Consider the following 19,188-nt stretch of genomic DNA (forward strand, 5'->3'; position numbering starts at 1 on the left):
AAATATGTGTTGACCATATTTCTCTCCACCAACTGCTATCCATATAGAAGATGTAGCCTCCAGTGATATAACCTTCTTTTAGTAGGGCATTCAGCACTCTTGCTATTGACTCAGTGTTTCATCTTTAGCAAGTAACATAGTCTCTGAGCATGGGTTTCTTATCTTCAAACCCAGGATAAAAATGCTCTCTCACAGGTCCATTCTTTTTAAAATTTCTGTTAGTGCAATTCTTTGAGAGCCTCGTGAGAAATGCAAGCTATTGTTATTACTACTGCATGGGTAGGAACATTTCTTGAGTTACTGTCATAAACAACCTATTCCAGTTGTTTTATTGTTTAGTTTTTATTGTTGCACTTGTAAAAGAAGCTATTTCACCATTCATCTCTGAAGTATGTAACCTGCTGTAATGTATATATAGGTATGGAGTGAATTACTTCCTTTCAGATTCTGCAGCTGTTGTTCAATATCAACATTTTTACTCTCTGGTTCCACTGACATTAGGGTTCATCCCAAAGGAAAAACGCAGCTCCAAAGCTGGAGGATGTTTGAAATCCTGGTCCACATCCGAATTGCACAGGTTGGGTTCATGTCTACTTCAAGCATGCGAGTGATTTTTCTTTCCTTTGTTTTCCAGTCTGCAGAGTTCTTTGAAATGCTGGAAAAAATGCAGGTGAGTGACATGACATTGCAAACACTGCGCACATGCCTTATTTCTCCAAGGTAAAACTGTTCAAAATGACAAGTGAAGGATATCATGCCTACATAAAGTTCCCTAAGCAACAGGTGACTTTGAAGTATGTTTTACAGAGTGGGATGATCTTACAATACATTGACACCTTCCATATTATTGTGTTATTGAAAATAACATCACCCCTGCTGAGACTGATTATAAAGGATACTTTACAGCGTGATCTTAAGAGCGGATGAAAATGTGCCTCTTCCCAGAAGGAGACCTGGTTCTCTCGGTTACAGTCCAGGTTCTCTACCACCTCTGCTTTCCTCTGTTAGAAACCCAGCTCAGCTAACCAGCCTCTCGGACATTTAAGAGTGATTTCAGTGCAGTCAAATGACACGGTATTCTTTTTCATATGATGGCAAACCTCTGAATGATGTGTTTGTTTCAAACAGGCACCCAAACTTGAAGAACAGAGAACCGGCAGCCAGAAAAATAAGGTTGGTTTTGTGAGGGATGTTACTTAAGCGTATTTTTCAAAATTATCTTTTCGGCTCCAGATGCGTGGGGGTACAGCTCCAGATATAATGTCTTGGTGCATTCTGGTTAAGACTGTGACTTAAAGGGACCCAAAGGATTTGAATTATTTCTAAAAACAAGACCCTGATTACATTGCAGGGATAAACTAGATGGGCCTTCAAATCCCTAATCCAGCTCAAGCCTGTTTCTTTCTGCCACGAGCTGCTGTAAAACGCTTTGTCTTTTAAACACATTGTAAAGAAACTTGTGGCTTGGTAGCTCACGGGGAACATATTTCTGTAACAGCCTTGTTATGGAAATATTTTCCTACAAAGGATCAGGGAAGCAATAGGAAAGTCATCTATCTAATGGTAGCTCTCCATTAGAGCAGGGATGCTTTTAAGCTAAATTCAATAGTGCAGTCCCTCTGGTAAACTGCTGGCCTGGTCGCCTTTCTATTCAGCTGTCATTCAAAGGTAGCATGCAGCTCGGACACAAACAAACTCATGAAGCTCAAGGGAGTGTGATGGGATAGGAAAAGATTGCATCTCCTGCGTGTTTTCTTACGGGAGGGGGCTCATTCTCTGTGTCTGGGCTCTGCTCAGCCTAAGAAGGGGGTCTTTTGGGAGCCTATTATAGAGTCTGTGCTGCCCTGGCCCCTGTTGGGAGGAAGAACAATATAGGGACATCCCACAAGACAAAGTTTCCATTGGTCTTTTCCAGCCAGTTATCGCTGTCTAGCCCATGCTGTTTGGCCACTGGCAAGTTATTCCTGTTCTCTGTGACTCGCGTTCCCCCTCTGTCAGACATGAAGTGAGGGTAAACTCATGCTCTCTAAGTGCTTTTCAAGTCTCAGAAGTACCATATTGCTCACATACAACATACCCCTTTCCTCCAACCAGTCAGCCCCCCCAAATAGGGCTGTATGTACTAAATGGAGAAGCTTATTTTCTGCTTCGGAGAGAATTACACCTGCTTTTAGTCCTGCTCCACAGTGCAGCAGCTGTGGCATTGCTATTCAGGCACCTGTGGGAGTCCATTGACATATAATGGCTCATAGTTCTTTGCGTCACAGGTGTTAATGATCATCTCTCCTTTTTAATTGTCTTGATAATGCAGTAATCAAGATAAGCCTTCTTACAGCAATTTGGCTGTCTGCTAGCTGCTTCTGGTGTTTCTTCCTATTTCGGAGTCCTTGGAGGCTCTTTAGCTCTTTTCAAAATCATAGATCAGGGGCAGGCAGTTATTTCAGGCACAGGGCTGCTTACTGAGTTTTGGCAAGCCATTGAGGGCTGCATGACAGGCAGCCAAGAGCAGATCAATATACATTTTCTAAAATTTTTAGGGACCCCGCGGGCCAGATAGAATGGCCTGGTGGGCGGCATCCAGCCCCCGGGCCACATTTTGCCCACCCGTCATAGATCCACCCATGGAGACCTATCTTTAGTAGCAACTAGTGTTTCAGATTTAGCTAAGGGGGAAAGGGAGAGTGAGTCAGCTGAAGAGTAGGCCCTGGCTCTTAAAATCTCTTTTTCTTCATTCTGTCATTAAAAAACAAGGTGCGTGGCATATTCTGGGGCACCGAAAATCTGGCAGGACAAGAAAATGTGGCAATCTGCAGCATAAACACAAAAGACTGATGGCATTAAAGCATGTTTCTATTCCCAGTTTAATGGGATTGATGAGAAATGTTCACTTAAAATGGGAAGTCTATGGATTTAAGAGATGCCTAATGGGGACTAAGCATTCATTTTGTGGTGTTGTGTTTTGTTTTGTTTTTAGGACGACTATATCCCATATCCCAGCATTGATGAGGTAAGTGTTTTCAAGCCTGTTTGGATGGCTGCAAGGTAACGTCTCTTTAAACGTGTTGATGAAAGGGTTATGGGTGCAGAGTCTCATCTTGTGGGTGAGCTTTAAAACCAGGCCTCTAACCACTTGTGCGTATTAAACATCCCATCTGTTCTCAGCAATAAGGGTGGTCTCCTCTAGGAAAGTGCTCTGTGGTTTTATGGGCTTTTTCTTGCTGCCGCTGTTCCTGAGCCGAAAGGCCGCAACGTCAGATTATCAGAAATGAGGAGAATAAATAATAAATAGCTCCCATATCTTGGGCTGGCTCATTTTCAGCATGGGGAGCTGTGCTCTGTTGACTTAAATGTCTCTGACAGTTCCAGCTAGATGTGACATTTTTCACTTTGGGCGAGATCATGCAGTTGCCACCATCCTGAGAAAGGGCAGCAAGCAGCTGTGCTAACCCAAAAACAGATCAGGGGCTGAATTTTGATGCTTCGGGTGGTCTCTGGAGTTGCTCAGGAGGTTGCTCTGCTGTGCCAGCAACTAGCAGTGGGGAGCGGAGCCCATGATAGCTGACCATCGCTACAAGGCACGGGAATATAATTGATCCAGGTTTGCTTGCTCAGTGAATGAATAGGAAGGAGTCCTCATACCTCTGCTTGAATGCATAAGGCAGATGAAAGTTGAGCCCCTCTCTATCTTGAACCCCCTTGGAGGGTATTGGCAAGCTACCACCCCATTCTGCCTCAATGATAGCAGGTGTGATTATATTCCTTTATGCTGCAATGCACTTCTAGATCCTTTCAGGTGAAAGGCATTACCTGAACGGAAGTCATGGTTCCCACAGTGTTGTTTATTGCATTTATTACTTGCTTTATTCCACCACAGAAAAGGCTACATTTCAGGAAATGGTTTGCCCAGCAAAGTGCTTTGGGATCCAGCCAGGTGGAAGGCACTAAATAAACATAACGGTCCTAGTAAATTGGCTCATAAAAAAAAGTTAAGGTCCAATTATGCGCCACGGAAGGCAATGCAGCTGACTTGAAAGGCGCAGTCCTGCCCTCGTTGGAAAACTCCTGTTGATTGATGGACACGGTGTTTTTAATTCTCCCCACTCTTTCCAAAAAACCTTCATTATGAAACAAAGGTCACTCCACGGTGTTAGACCGGTGCTGTTCTTGTTGGACATTGAGCTGGACATTGTCCCAGTCCCTGGTATAGCACCGCTATTCTTTAGAGGCAGCGACAGAAATACCAGCTTAGGCTTGCGAGTGATTGGGAGACTGCGCCTGGCTGGTTTGACAAGCATGGGGCTAGTTATTTGGGCTTCACTTTCTTAAGAACTGACCCCTCGGACCGCTCCTTTCTCATATTTGAAGCAAAGAAATCTTGCAATACATACTAAGGGCCCAGATCACTTGCGAATGAGCCTGACTTCTGCTATTCTGAAATAGAGAAAATTTGGCTCCTTTTCAGGGTCTGGATTTACAACTAATGAGTTTTTCTTGAGTAAGGAGGGGGTAAATGCTGCGTGGAAGGTGCCAGGATTTAGCCGTATGCGGATCGGTTAATTGCCAGTCCACTTCTTTGGAGGTGATTGGGACACGCATGATTATTTCCTAGCTATCGTGCTATAAGAATCTTCCTCTTGATATAACCACGAGCCCTTATGATGCTAGATGCGTGTTAAAACTTCAGATCCTGGAGGCACTTGATTGTGTGTGAATCTCAGCTTTCATTAAAATGAAAAGCTTTTCAGCCCTTGTAAAAAAAGAAAAAAAAAAAAAAAGAAGAAAAAGCTTGAAAATATGACTCAAGAGCATCTTAAAAGCTGGAAAGCCAGAAAGCAAATAAAAAGAGCCCCAAATATATTTTTCAACAATTTAATGATTTTTTTTAAGCCAGTCCCATAATTTCACAGGGGGGGAGCACTTGATTGTAATTTTTTAAATACTTGGTTCCTCAGACCTGCAGGAGATGCTGAGGGTCTGAGCCAAACCGGATTGAAGCAAGACTCCCATTTTTCTCAGGCTGCATGGGTTGAGACCCCAGCTCATCCTGTTCCCTTTGCACTGCGCTGTGTCCTTACTGCACCGTATCAAAAATCCTTTTCAGATACTAGAGAAAGGAAGCCCTTATCCTTTGATTATTCTGCCCCAGTTTGGGGGGTACTGGATTGAAGACCCAGAGAATCTCAGCACGCCCACCTCCTCAGATAGCAGCATCTGCGAAGAGGAAGAGGAAAACCTCAGCCCGAGCACGTATGGCTATAAGCTGGAATGCAAAGGTGAAGCCAGAGCATACAGGAAACACTTTCTAGGGAAGGTCAGTGGATAAGAAGTGCCTGTATTTCTCAGCGTCCGTGTCTAGTGGCTGTGATGCACAGGTGTTCGTTAGGAGATCTAATTAGGGAAGTTGTTTGAAAATGTTTGATTATTTTTTTTTCTTTAAATTTTTGAAACCCTCTTTGATGAAGGTGGGAGTGGAATCTCATTTAGCTCTTTTGTTAAGCCTAGTCTCATAATTTGTGCTTACCTAGATGATAGCTATAAGTATCTATGAGTGCCCCCTCCCCTATCCTTTGTATTTAAATTTGCTTCTGGTTGGAAGTCCTTTCATAATATCCAAAATATCACCTATGAAAGCTTTTGACTCCTTGAACTAGTTTGTCTCTAAGGTGCTACCCTGCCCTGCTTCTGTTTATATATTTGTGGTCACATGATGGCAGTGATTAGAAATCCTGTTCCTGTCTTCACTCAGTACTTTTTCACTTGAAAGCTGTGAGATTTCAAGGAGCAATTTGAATGAAAATAGTGATGGATTGGGAGACCCAGATAAACCTCTGGTAAAGCTTGTCACTAGTCCCCTAATCATAACCTCATTTATCACAACGCTGAAATATAGTGATAATCAAATTAAAATTTAGCCATGGTCCCACACCACAACATTTGGATGCAGATCTAAATTTTCCTCTCTTTTTTTGTGGCGGGGAGCGAATAGCAGGAGCTGTTTGGCTCTGGATTTCCAGCTCAGACATTTCACACAGACATTGGATGAATGATAATTTCTTTGAAATCTGAACCTTTCGCTGATCTCCTGGCAGTTGGCATTCTCAACCCTTCTATTGCTTTATGCTGCGGGAAAAAGCCTTATTTACTTTTGTCGATCGCCTGATTGTAATGCGCTTTGTCCCGGTGAACAGACCAAGAGGAGAATATTAAAGTCTACAGGCAGAAAAAATAAATCAGCCCTTTCAGATTCCCAATGGATGGAGATGCATAGCATTTGCAAGTGAGGTCCTGGAGAATATCTTAAAATGGGAATGAATCATCTGCTCCCTCCTGGCATACGGGCCAGTGTCTAAGTAGCATTCTGGGTAGCAGGGATAGATGTTGTTGCCATTAGTGGGCTGCCTTATCACACTGTTAACACATCTCTTCTATTTTTAGGATCATTTAAATTTCTATTGTACAGCCAGCAGCCTAGGAAATCTGATCCTTTCTATTAAGTGTGAAGAGGCAGATGGCACTGAATATTTAAGGATTATTCTCAGGTACGATGGGGAAAAAACCCGGGAGGTTAAACAAAAATGTCTCTTCAAATGCTCTTTGATGTGTTTTATCACTCTAAAGATGCATAGGGGCTGGGTACCCGTTGGGGGTTACATGGAGGAGATGGTAAGAAAACAAGTATTTTACTATCTCTGGATTGGGAATACAATATCTTGTTTGCTCTACTGTGAGCAGTAGACTTTGATCTATAGCTAAGCCCTCTGAAACTGAATATAAAAATCTCTGTAAGTATATTGGATAATATCAATCTTATTTAGCACCATCCTTTCTGTAAACTGATGAGACCTGATGCGTCTGAATTACTTTCTCATTCCCTCCCTCTCTCAAAATATGAATATTTTAACATAACAAAACTGCAGGGATAGGAAAGAAATTGAGGCATCGGTTACTAGCCATGCCCAGGAAATTCAGCAGAGTATCATTTCCAAACATCTGGAAGAGTTTCCTGCTGTGCTTTTTAGAGTACGTTGCAAACATGGTCATTATTAGTATGCACAGAAGCACCAATAACCGATCAGTATGTCATAACTTAGCTCATGCTGTCTGTGCTGCTCTTTTCCTTAGGTCCAAAGTGAAAACCTTACATGAACGTATCCCCCTGGCAGGACTTAGCAAGCTTCCCAGTATCCCACAGATTGCAAAGGTAAGGTATTGACTTTAGAGACACGGTTTGCTAGATATGGAATTGACAGATGCACCATGAAAAGTTTAGCAAATGCAAATCCCGTGCTGCTATATCCTCTCTCTTGGGCACAGGAGGTAGGATTCTTAAATATCGAGAGCAGAGAACAATATCCAGGGTGTAGGATCCAATCCCTGGCTCTGTTAACTGGCTGTGGGGCATTGGGCATGTCACTAAACTGCTTTGTGGCTCACTTTTCCCATCTCTAATGTGGGGTGAATATAATATATACCTCTGAGGAGCAGCATGAGCCATAGGGTACATCTACAGTGTAGTTACAATGATTGCAGTATGAGACCTGTGCTGCATGTATATTGGCTGCCTTTTGAATAGTAGTAACGGTCCAGCCAGGGCATCACAGAGCTCAACACAGGCTGCGGTTTGTCATGAGAAGCAGGAAAAATTAGCTTCATGTTAACCTCTGTGGGTAGCTTAAAACTCACTCAGGTACCTCTCTGTTAAACCTTCTCTCTCGATTCGGGTGATTGCAGTATAGACTAATGATTGTAAATCTCAGCGATCTTTGAGACCTTTGAGTTGTGCTATAGGAGCGCTGCATGAGGTATTATTGGTGGTTGTTATTGCATGTTACACATGACAGCCAGAGAGGAGAGAAAGCCATAAAATGAATTCAGGGTGGAGGCAGCTCTAAAATAATTTATATCCACAAAGAAAAGCTTGTGAAAGCTTTTTCCAGTATTTTAGGTGTTAGGCTCACAGCATCTGGGTAGCAATATGCATGGCCACACATGCACACATTCACATGTGCCATATGTACACACTGTGTGTGACAAGCACCAAAAAGCAGTTTTAATTTGCCTGCACACTGCATCCTTTCCTGCAGGGAACAATTTGTTGTGATTATCATACAGCTTTATTTCAGTTCTTGCTCTAGCTACGGAGGGAAACAAATTGCCATGCAGTCAATTGAGCCATTTTTGTGCTTCATCTGGATCACGTGTAGTGTGAGGACAGACTGTGATTTTTGCCCATTTGTTTGGATGCTTTGTGATTTAAAAAAAAAAAAATCAGTCTGTAGGTTGCTGGCAAACTGTTGGCTGCCCTTAGTCATGAGTGTAGTTGTTGAGCTCTGTGATTGGTTACCAAAATCAGTGGCACACAGACTTGCTTGGTGCAGAAGCCACATGAATTGCCGGTACTAACCAGCGAACCACAACAGCATCCTTACATCAATTGTGGCAAACAGTTTCCACTTCAAAAGGAAGAGAGACCTACAGAGCTTGTAGAAGGATTGATAGAGATAGTTACCCCATGTTTTACATTATTCATGATCGCCAGAAAAGCAAACCTGTTGTGTGCTGTCAAGTACAAACACGTAACACTACCACCCATGCCCACTACTTTGATAACATTTTTTTCAAAGAGCCACTTGCAACGAAGCAGCTGGTATTGGAGTCCTAAGGTCCAACGGGTTCTTCTGTTGTGCGTGTGATTTACCCTTTACAAGCAACAAATCTTTCTTCTCCTTCGTTGGTTTGTGGTTGTGCACACACAAAGCTGGGTGAAAAGTGGGGAACAGTGAATGGATACGGAAGTAAAATTCTATATACGTGGCAGTTAAATGTCAATGAATCATTATTTTCATCGCTCTGTTTTGTGCCATCCCTTGAGCGTAAAAAGGCAAGGGCTGTGTATAGTCTTCACCTGTCCAATTTCCAAAATAACTTGAATTTTATTTAGGGAAGAAGCTGTGAGAATGATGCATGCATCGTAGGACAGAGTTTGGCTCCTTATATTAATGTCTTGACTTTGAATTTACTTTGGACTAAATATTTCCCCCGATTGCAGTACCACATACCTAAGGAGAGGGGAATACTGGTGGGGTCTGCTGTTCACATCAGAATCAGTTTTGCCTGTATGCTGGAGAAGCTGAGCCCTCAGGGAATTGTGTGTGTGTGTGTGTGTGTGTGTCCCTAGCTCTGTTGAAGGGTAGAAAGGATCCAGCTGCTTCTGTGAAACCTGTCCAGCTTCCTCATGTCAAATCTTTTTGTCTTCATGACAGGCTTTCTGTGATGATGCCTCCGGACTGAAATTTAACCCAGTGCTGTATCCCAAGGTAAGGATCAAGAGCATAAAGTATTTTGGTGAAGAATGGCTAGTTAGTTTGATTTTCAAAACTGCTTGTGCAATTGCACACTTAATTTGTGTGCTTATTTTCATGTGCAAAATGGGAAGGTGTATTAACTGGGAAGTTCTAGCTGCATGAATAATGGTGGGAAGTAACCTTTTTCCTTGGGTTTCCCCTCTCCTCCCTGCAAATTTCTTAACTCCTGATGCAGCGCTGAGGGGAGTTTAATAAGGGTGCATGATATGGGAATATATATGATGCACCATATCATGCACCCTTATTAATGGGTGTGACACTCAGGAAGAATAAAACACTGAACTTTATTCCCTGGCCTCAGTCATCTCACCTGAATCAAGATCACAAAAGATTAGTACCCTATGATATGACAGGTGTCAGTGTCCCCTGACACAAAGGGCTCCCTTATATGGGCCATAGAAGCGAATGCTGGCTTTGTCTGGCTGTGTATCTTTAAGGAAGTTTATTCTGAACCATGTATAGCTGCAGCTTTTAAGATTCTATTTTTAATTGGATAAATTAGTATACAATCTTGGAAATCCCCAAAATAGACAGATTACCATAATGAACCAATTCTGTGCATTGTATGCCAGTTGTTTCAAACTTAGAATAATGTTGGATCTACTCAAGTGAGGGCCATGATATCACTGAGCTCCCTAGAAATTAGAGAGGAGACTATTCCCCAATTTCTCTGTGTTTTAGAGTGAACAGCAGCTCGTAAATTGGGGGGGGGGTGTGTGTGTGTGTGGGGAGGGGTCGGTCTGCTTTCTAAAGTTTGTTATTTAGAGTCAAACCATCCAAACCTCTTATGTAGTCAGTAGGTCATTTCTGGTAGGACTCTGGCATTAATGCATACACATTGGACAGTTTAAAGAGCTTTGGTCACTACGACACACCAGTCACGGCTGTGTGCCCAAAGCAGTAGACCTGATAACATGGAGATTAGCAGAGTTTGGGATTCCAAGAAAAGCTCCTTCCTCCTAAACCCTCCTTTTGAAAAGTTCATTGAGATTTTATTAAGATTCTCTGCTAATTTGAGCAAGCTGAGGGTCAGTTCGTCTTTTGTGAGAAAATGATCTGGAACTTACGGGTTTCACCTGATATGTAAGGGATACGTGAACCTAAGCTGGTCTCACCCTAAAACGTGTAGGGTTGCTTGAAGCTGAAGTGAAAACACCCATTCTTTGGTTTGAGAATCCCATCTCCCAAGGCTTGAAAGTATAGTAAATGGTCACATGAACCTCTCTGAAGCAGTCAGGTTTAGTGATGACTCTGCAGCTCTAAAACACCTCTAGTGATGACGCTGCAGCTCTAGAGATTTAAGGTCAAATTCTGAAATTCATTGGCTGAGGAGGTCCACAAAAAACACCCCCCAAACCCCAGCAGCAATAAAACACTTCAGCCATTGTGCCTATCTGAGGATCCAATTCTGGTCACAAGCATGAGGGCAAATTTATGGTTGTGCATGAGAGGAGGCGTGACCCCTGAAATGACTTAACAGTTATAAAAATGCCCGGGCAGGTAGTTTGTTCTGCTTTGGGATGGGGCATTGTAGCAGGAGGCTTGGTGCTCCTACTATAAGAGAAGGCAGACTGGGTGAGAAGCAGCCTGTAGGTGTGGCAGGGGGCAATTAGGAACCACGAGTCCTAAAGGGACCGGGCTAGTGGAGTATAAGTCCGGGCTCGAGCGGAGCAGGCAGTGTAGCCTGGAGAGCCTTGGAGGGAATTGCTCCTGAGCAGCAGGGCTGCTCCTGATTAATACTGAGACGCTGAGCTGGGGTAAGCAAGGCTAGTGGTTTAGGGATTGAGACTGTAGTGGCGGTGGAGGTCTCAACTGGCCCAGAAGAGGGGTTGGGGCCCATAATGACTGTTCTTCTACAATGTAAGGGTTCTTAAGGGTAGAGGAGTTAGACAGCAAATTCTCATTTACTTGAGGTCGTTGGAAAGTCACAGTCCAGATTAGGAGGTCCACATTAATATGGTTTTCCAAAGGTACAGTCTTTGCTCCACATGGAGCCTTGACAGAATTTGAACCTGAAGACTATCGGTGCTACTTGCCTAAGCCGCTTCTGCTTAGGCTAAAGGAGTAACTCCACTAGGTGATAGATGAAGAGAGCTCTTACTATTTTAAGTCTCCCAACCATGAGAGGGAGGAGAAACACAGAACTTTATTCCCTGGCCTCAGTCATCTCACCTGAATCAAGATCACAAAAGATTAGTACCCTATGATATGACAGGTGTCAGTGTCCTTATCTGTGCTAAGTGAGCTCTGCTGAGGGTCTGGCCCACCGACAGGCAGATTATATGGGTAGCTACCCTTTTCTAGGTTTAGGTGGTATAAAATATGAATAAACGGGCTGCGTCAATCCACACGCAGGCTCAGTTCAACTAGATAATTGCATTGCGGATTGAGAAGTGGAGGGCTTGTGTGGTGGGGTGGGCACATCATAGGTAGAATTGTCATCGCTCCGTAGAGCTGTGACAATTTATACCAGCTCAGTGTCTGCTCGCAGAAGGTGGGGCAGATATGAGATAGGCCAAAATAAGCACTTCAGAAGTGATCTGGCACCTGGATCTAGTTTGTTTCCTTGATCAAGGCTTCAGAACTCTTGGATTGATGCCATTGTGCTGCCAGAGAAACCTTTTATTGGGACACAAAAGCACATTCATAATTTTTCAAGCATCTTTTATGCTCGAGAGACAGTACATTTATAAGGCACTTTTGCTACCTTTTGATGTGAACCAAGGTCAATATGATCTTATTCTGTCATTTTTTTTTTTATTCAGAATGCTACTGACTAGTCATTTGGAAATTTGAGAATGTCTGTTGCATACTTTAATATGAAAAATGGCTTTGACAGCTGCTCGCCTATTAACTTACATTCATTTGAAATACATAAATGGATCCCTTTTAAATAAAGGTGTTCTAAATATGGCCATTAATGAGGTTCCCCTGAGTGCTTTAGCCAGAAGTAACTTCAGGCTGTGGGGAAGTTGTACCCTGACTCATTTTAAGACTGTGAGAGCTCTGGGTTCTCCACGCCTTTTGTGATTCGGGCACCATAGCTGGTGAGCATCAAAAGACTCTACTGAAGTCAAGGTGGAGTCAACCTCAGGGGAGGCTGGCTGGGGAATGCATTTAAAACTATCCATTAAGAAACTGTGGGCACTGTTGAGATTTTGGCCTATAATTCTGTGCAAATTTCATTTTGGTTTTCCTTCCTGTACTAGTCGAACTGCATCTGTCCCTTCATGTTCGCCTCCCCCATTGGTTTATTAGCTCCCAGATGTTCCAGGCTGTCAGAGTTTTCCCTGGCGTTGGCCTTGCGTACAGCTTCATTTTATCCTTCTGCAATCTGTATCCCATCCTATTCGTTTGAACTCACCCCTTTTATACACCTCCCTCCCGCCTTGGTCTTTTTCAGCCACACACGTCTCCAGGCCTTTTACTTCCATGGTCCCAAAATGGCCTTGTTTCTAAAACAGACTAAAGTCCCTCCATTTTCTTTTTAAAAAAACTACTGGAAAAGACCCTAATTTCATGAAGCATTCTTCCTTAATGGCCTCACCTTCCTCCTGTACACCCTAGTCATTCTTTTTATGTCTTCTTTGTCCTTTCTAGTGCCTTAGGATTGTAAGCCATTTGGGGCAATAACTTCTAATCTGTCTGAGCCTGTCTTTTCACTGTACTGAGCCATGAATGTGCATGGCACTTCCTAGATGAGTAATAAGGATTTGGAGCTGCGTGTGGATGGAAGCCTGATCTACCCTGCCAATTCAGCCTTGCCATTTTGTTCAGACGTGGTGCTTCTCAAAGACACCGTCGTTTTTCCTGGTAATGCTTTGATTATGACGTACAGGTCGAAATCATTTCAACCTCTGTTTTATTCCAGGCGTCTCAGATGATAGTGTCGTATGATGAACATGAAGTCAATAATACGTTTAAGTTTGGTGTGATCTATCAAAAATTCAAGCAGGTAAGAAACCGCAGGGTATTATTATTTAGCACATCCCAGCAAGTTGCTATAGGGACTGATTTCCATAAGCAATTCAAGACAATAAGCACTTCTGAAAATGGGCCTCGTGGTTAATTTTGTTGTGTGTGACATAGTGCATTATGGTGTCTTCTTTCCTATAAAATGTTTCTTATTACTTGCAAATATTTCTTGCTCGTTAATAAATAATATGATTGAAAAATGAATATGCAAATCAAGCCCTGCAAATAAGCTAACCTGAAACCACACTTTAGCAACCATGTATTTTTAATCAAATGTGTGTTTAGATAGTCAAGCAGCTACATTTGTTTTGGAAGACTGTAGGCTATGAAGACATGTGTTCACTGAAAATGCTTTCATTAGCCTAGGAGTGTTGGGTACAAAAGACAGACACAGATGAACCTTATAATTTAACAGAGATTATTCTGAGAGGCATCCTAATTATCTTTCTGCATTGCATCTTATTTTGTACAGAATAACTAATGCAAAGAACTTAATGAAGGTCTCTTTGTTTCAAAATATACCAATAGCAAGATGATTAAGATTCTGAATTTTTTTAATGAAGTATTAATTTGGATTTGGTATTAGCCATACATTCTCCCAAGAGCTTTTTCAGTCCTTCCACAGTTGCCTGCAGGAACTTTTATTAAGACTTTATTGGAGCCTAGGACTATTGCAAACTTTTCTATTGCAAATATTCCATATTGTTTGAAGTGCCGCGCCATCTAGGAGACTCAGTCTGGGATAAGTGCCATATTGCGTTAAGCACTCTAGAGGCCAGTTGCAAAGCGTTTGGTCCTTGCCCCAGACAACTTGTGTGCTAGGTATGTGACAGATGAACAGAGAGGCCAATGGAAAGAGACAGGGTTGGGAGCATGAAGTTACAACTTAAATAGCATCCGATAGAAAAATGAAAGTCTCAGCTTGCTGTTTGCCAAATGGGAGTCATCTGTGGGCATCACAGCAGAGGGGGGTGTAAGGAAAGGGGTAGATGAGGTTGAAAATGCAAAGGCAATATTTTAAATTGAAGAATCGCTCAGCAGGATCAAATGGAAACATCCCCTACTCACTTGTTGTCTGAAACCGTGGTGCAGTAATAATACCACCATGCGGCAAAAAAACCAGCTGTCATGTTCCATAGCAGAGGTAGCTTCATTTTAGTGATGGGAAAGGCCGAGGAGGGATTGTAGAAATGTCTGATTGTCAATCGCAATCTTCCACCACACTTGAGTGGACTTCCCTTGGTCACCCCTGCAGTTGCCCTCTGTCGCCCACTTCCTAAACTGCATAACGCTAGCCAAGAAGCTTTCATTATGATGGAGAAGCAGACCACACATACAGCACCAGTAAGCGCTGTTGATGTGACTGATTGCTGGAAACCGGAGAGCCGGCTCTTCATGGTTTTTTTTTCTTCTTTTCAGAAAGTATAAGATGAATCGGAGTCCATAGGCACCCATCAGAGCTGACTGCTTGAATCAACCTGATGTGCAGGATGATTCATTTTTTTGACTTTGCTGCAGTAAGAAAGATGGAAACAATGTCAAAAAACCAACCTGCCATTTGGTTATTGACATTTCCCGTGTCTTTTATTTAGCATACTTATTTTCTGAGACAGGCGCCTAAAAATGTTTGTTCCGTTGGATTTGACAAAGGGATAAAAGATTATTCTGCCCTTGGGCAGCAGCATTTTTCATAGATACCCTTGGGCTGTATACCTTATTTTCAAGCCATTCTTCTTTAAGCTTCAAAGATGATCAAAAGTTGCCAAAAAAGATAGTTTGTGGGCCTTTCATGAGCAGTAAAATTCAAGTTTAATGATGTTACTAGCTCGAGTTTGTGTTAGTTTTTCTTTTTTTAAGTTTCCATCCTTTCCTAGTTTGAATAGACAGTATCCTCTCTACACAGGGGCAGGGGCACCAGTACCTTTCTATTTAATCTCCAGCTATTGGCGGGGGGAATGAGAAACATGCATTTCCAAGGGTGACACTGGAGCCACCAAAAGTCATACCCAGAGGCACTCCAGAGTGCAGAAGTCATGAAGATCATTACCGGTGTCAGGTTTTGAGCACTCCTTTCCCACACCCCAACTTTGGGGCTGCTCAAATTCAAGGGGTATTATTTCAGGTCCCCAAACACTGATTTATGTTGACAGTCGAATGGAGCTAGATCAGAAGCAAGGAGGCCAACATGAACAAGAAAGGTCTGACTGCTGATATTTCAGACACTTTTTTTTGCTCTTTCATTTTAACGTGCCTTTAAAGTGTGGCTTCTGCATCTCAGGGTGAAAAAGCAGGCTGCGATTTGTTAAACATCACATATTGATGTATTTTGCAGACCTTAGAGGAAGAGTTGTTTGGGAACAATGAAGAGAGCCCAGCATTCAAGAACTTCTTGAGTTTGTTAGGCGATACCATAACCCTCCAGGACTTTAAAGGGTCAGTAAAAAAAACATAAAAGAGACTGTTTTACAAATGAAGTTAACAAGAGATTACTTAAACTGTAAAAATATTCACTGTGTGAAAGCAAGAGTCATTTTGTTGCTGGGCTGAGCTGTGTAAATGAGAAACAAATCTGGCTTTGGCTTGTTTTTCCAAACCTGGGGAGTTACTCAATGGAACAGACCTGCCAAAAAAAAAAAGAATGTGTTTTTCTGTGGTTTTGAGACAATCTGGTTTGTTTTCAGTCCTAAATAAAACAAACTCATATAGACACATGCCCAGAGTGGTCTCCTGGATATTGCCAGAATTTGTTCCAATGGTACTGATTCATGGCATCAGATCCTCAGCACTTCAGCACTGCTGCAACGTCGCATAGGAGACACAACGTACAGAAAAATCCCCTGGTAGTTGGAGCTGCAATAGCTTGTCATGAGGGCATGTCTGGGGAAGGAGGATCCCACTGAGCTGCCTTGTAGAAATGCTGCCAAAGCTTCCCCATTTAACCATGGCTTGTTGGGTGCAAATTTGAGCAAGCCTGAGCTTGCTTGGGAGGTCAAACTTCCTTAGCGGTCCATGATGAAGGATGAAGGTAGCATGAAGCCAGACCCTGCAAGCTCTCCTGTTTGTTGCAGTGGGAGGTGTTTGTGTGCCGAGGGATCGCAAGGTGAGGCTTCTCATAGATGATGTCCAGAAGTTTTTATTCTCTGAGGGCACAGATGAAATTAGGTTGGTGGGTCTCAGTCTATCTACCGGGGGCAGGTGGGTGGGGGCAGGTGTCTTCATTAAGTTACAAGAACTGAATTTTACTACTTCTCTGGCTGGGGTGTGAGGAAAAAGACTGATGACTTGCTTAGCCCACGGGGTCTTAACCCAACCAAACTTTCAGCAGCTTTCACAAGTAACTTTGAAATAATGTTGTTTTTTTTTTATTTCTGAAACCTTCTGATTCATTGTCTTGTGCCCTCCGCAATCACGTTCTTTTGGGCTTCCAGAGTCTGTCGATGATTAGAGTTGGAAATGCTGTTTATAGGATTGAAATGTTCAGCTCATTTGTGTGTGTATTTAATATATGTGTGCATATAAGATGTGTGTGTGTATGGACTCAGTTGTTATATCTATATATATCTATATAGATATCTATATATCTATATCTATATATAAAACATCTTTATATTAGCATCATTTTCGTATATATAAATATAGACACACACACACACACACACACACATATATATATATATAGACACACACACATGTATATACACAGATATATAGATTTATATATATAAAACATCTTTATATTAGCATCATTTTCATATATACAAATATAGACATATATATACACACACACACACATCTATATATATCTATATATATATCTATATATCTACATACACCTATATGTGTATATATAGGTACACACACACACACACATACACATAGAATGATTTCATTTCCTGCACGTTAGGCAACTGAAAGTGTTGCTAATATATAACCTAACCCCAACTGCCAATAATAATACTAAATACAAATATATGGATAAGAGTTAGTTCTCTCTTCGATTAACTAGCTACTCCTTACGGTTAAATTAATTAGTTTTCTGTGTTATTGGGTAACTTGACAACCACCTGTGGCTTTTAATGAATATTCAGTTAGCATTGCTTCAGTTCTCATCATGTCCGTTTGTTTCTAGTTTCCGAGGAGGTTTGGATGTAACACATGGGCAGACGGGTGCCGAATCCGTGTACACTGTCTTCAGGGACAGAGAGATAATGTTTCATGTCTCTACAAAGCTGCCCTTTACTGAAGGAGATACACAGCAGGTAAGAGACTGCTGAATATGTTTTAGAGAGAAATCTTTAAAAAGGAATAAAAGCTGAATGTTAGAATTGAATGCAAGTTTAAATTGGAGCTGGCTAGGATATTTCTATGCACCTGCAATGATCCTGAAACATTTCACGAGTTCATCTCTGTTTTGCATAAGTGTTTGAGTTTTGTTTAACACCCCCCCCCCCCCCCCCCGCCCCAAACCCAGAATTTGAAAGAGTCAGGATATTTGAAACAAAAAACCCATGGAAATTTCCTTTTATTTTATTGTACCAATATGAAGCCATTATACCTGTCTAGCTGCTTTATGATGAGAAAGGGCAACTATTTTATATTATTATAAGAATATAGCTGTGCCCTTGTTGCGGTTGTTAAAAAAAATGATGCCCCTATCTAAGAGTTATACTGAGGCGTGCCAGTCCAAGCCTGTAGATTCGCAGCAACAGAGATGTAACAACAGTGGTCCTGTCATTTTTCATCCAGTGTAGATACAAAATGTTTCAATTTTGCATGGCCAAGTTTAGATTCCTAAATCAGTAAAAAAGCACCCAAATAGAAGTGACTTAATTTAAAGAGATATCAGGAACTACTGGGACTCAGCATCTGTGAAAATTAGGTAGTTTGCCTAGGTGCTTGACTGTGGATTTAAGTAACTAGATCAATAGATTTTTAAGGCCAGCAGGAATCGTTTTGCTAATTTAGCCTGACCTTCATCACAGGCTGAGGAACCGCATCCAGTGTATTTCTTCACCCAGCACAGATCTTCTGTTTGAGTGACAGCATATCTAGTTTATCCAGCCTAAAGAGTTCAGGGAACTAACCCTGCCTTTAGCTTTAATTTTAGATACTTAAGTTTCCAAAGCTGAACATTTTGGATTAAGTAACTAATCATACCTAGTCATTATTTGTTTCTGTTTGCTAAGTTTAAAGTACCAAATATTCCCATTCTCCATTCAGCTCCAGAGGAAGAGACACATTGGGAATGACATAGTGGCAATCATATTTCAAGAAGAAAACACTCCATTTGTCCCAGACATGATTGCTTCAAATTTCCTGCATGCATACATTGTGGTGCAGGTGGAAAACCCTGAAACAGATAACACGTCCTATAAGGTAAGTGAATTCCAAAATTTAAGGGTGTTTATACACATGCTTCAGAGGGAGGGGGGTGGGCTCCTAGATCCGCTGTAATTAAAGCAGCCGAAGTATCTTGTGTATCAGCGTCCCCATGCTGAAAATGGCAGCGGGGGCACTTTAACTAAAGCTCGCTAAATGAGCTCTAGTTAAAGTGCCCCTGCCACCATTTTTCAGTGCGGGGATGCTGATACACATGACGCTGGAGTCTATCGGAGAGCAGTAATTACAGCACCTCAGAGCAGCCTCGCTGCACATGTACAGGTGTCCTAAGTGTTGAATGTCGCTTCCAAGGTCCTTCTGCGATCTGAAAATGAATGTATGGTGGTCACCCTTTAATGAGTTTGTATTAACTTGGGTAAATAGATTAGGACTTCCCATCCTGTGAACACAATTCCAGGTGTATAGTAATGCTTATTCAGAGAGAGACTACTCATTTTAATAAACCTAA

General features: G+C 42.0%; 1 protein-coding gene across 7 annotated transcripts in view; it reads left to right on the top strand.

The window, feature by feature from the left end:
* The window catches only part of RAP1GAP2 (RAP1 GTPase activating protein 2), a 318,779-nt gene that overhangs the window by 271,678 nt on the left and 27,913 nt on the right, over positions 1-19,188 (top strand). For all 7 annotated transcript variants that reach the window (XM_019493274.2, XM_059717108.1, XM_014608109.3 and 4 more), the window contains 11 exons: positions 635-670; positions 1,129-1,173; positions 2,975-3,007; positions 5,102-5,311; positions 6,436-6,539; positions 7,123-7,201; positions 9,264-9,317; positions 13,237-13,320; positions 15,673-15,773; positions 17,470-17,599; positions 18,561-18,716. In XM_019493274.2, coding sequence (XP_019348819.1) covers positions 635-670; positions 1,129-1,173; positions 2,975-3,007; positions 5,102-5,311; positions 6,436-6,539; positions 7,123-7,201; positions 9,264-9,317; positions 13,237-13,320; positions 15,673-15,773; positions 17,470-17,599; positions 18,561-18,716 — 1,032 coding nt within the window. The remainder of the gene's footprint in view (positions 1-634; positions 671-1,128; positions 1,174-2,974; positions 3,008-5,101; positions 5,312-6,435; positions 6,540-7,122; positions 7,202-9,263; positions 9,318-13,236; positions 13,321-15,672; positions 15,774-17,469; positions 17,600-18,560; positions 18,717-19,188) is intronic.

Source organism: Alligator mississippiensis, chromosome 14 (genome assembly GCF_030867095.1).
Source record: "Alligator mississippiensis isolate rAllMis1 chromosome 14, rAllMis1, whole genome shotgun sequence".
NCBI classification, from domain to species: Eukaryota; Metazoa; Chordata; order Crocodylia; family Alligatoridae; genus Alligator; species Alligator mississippiensis.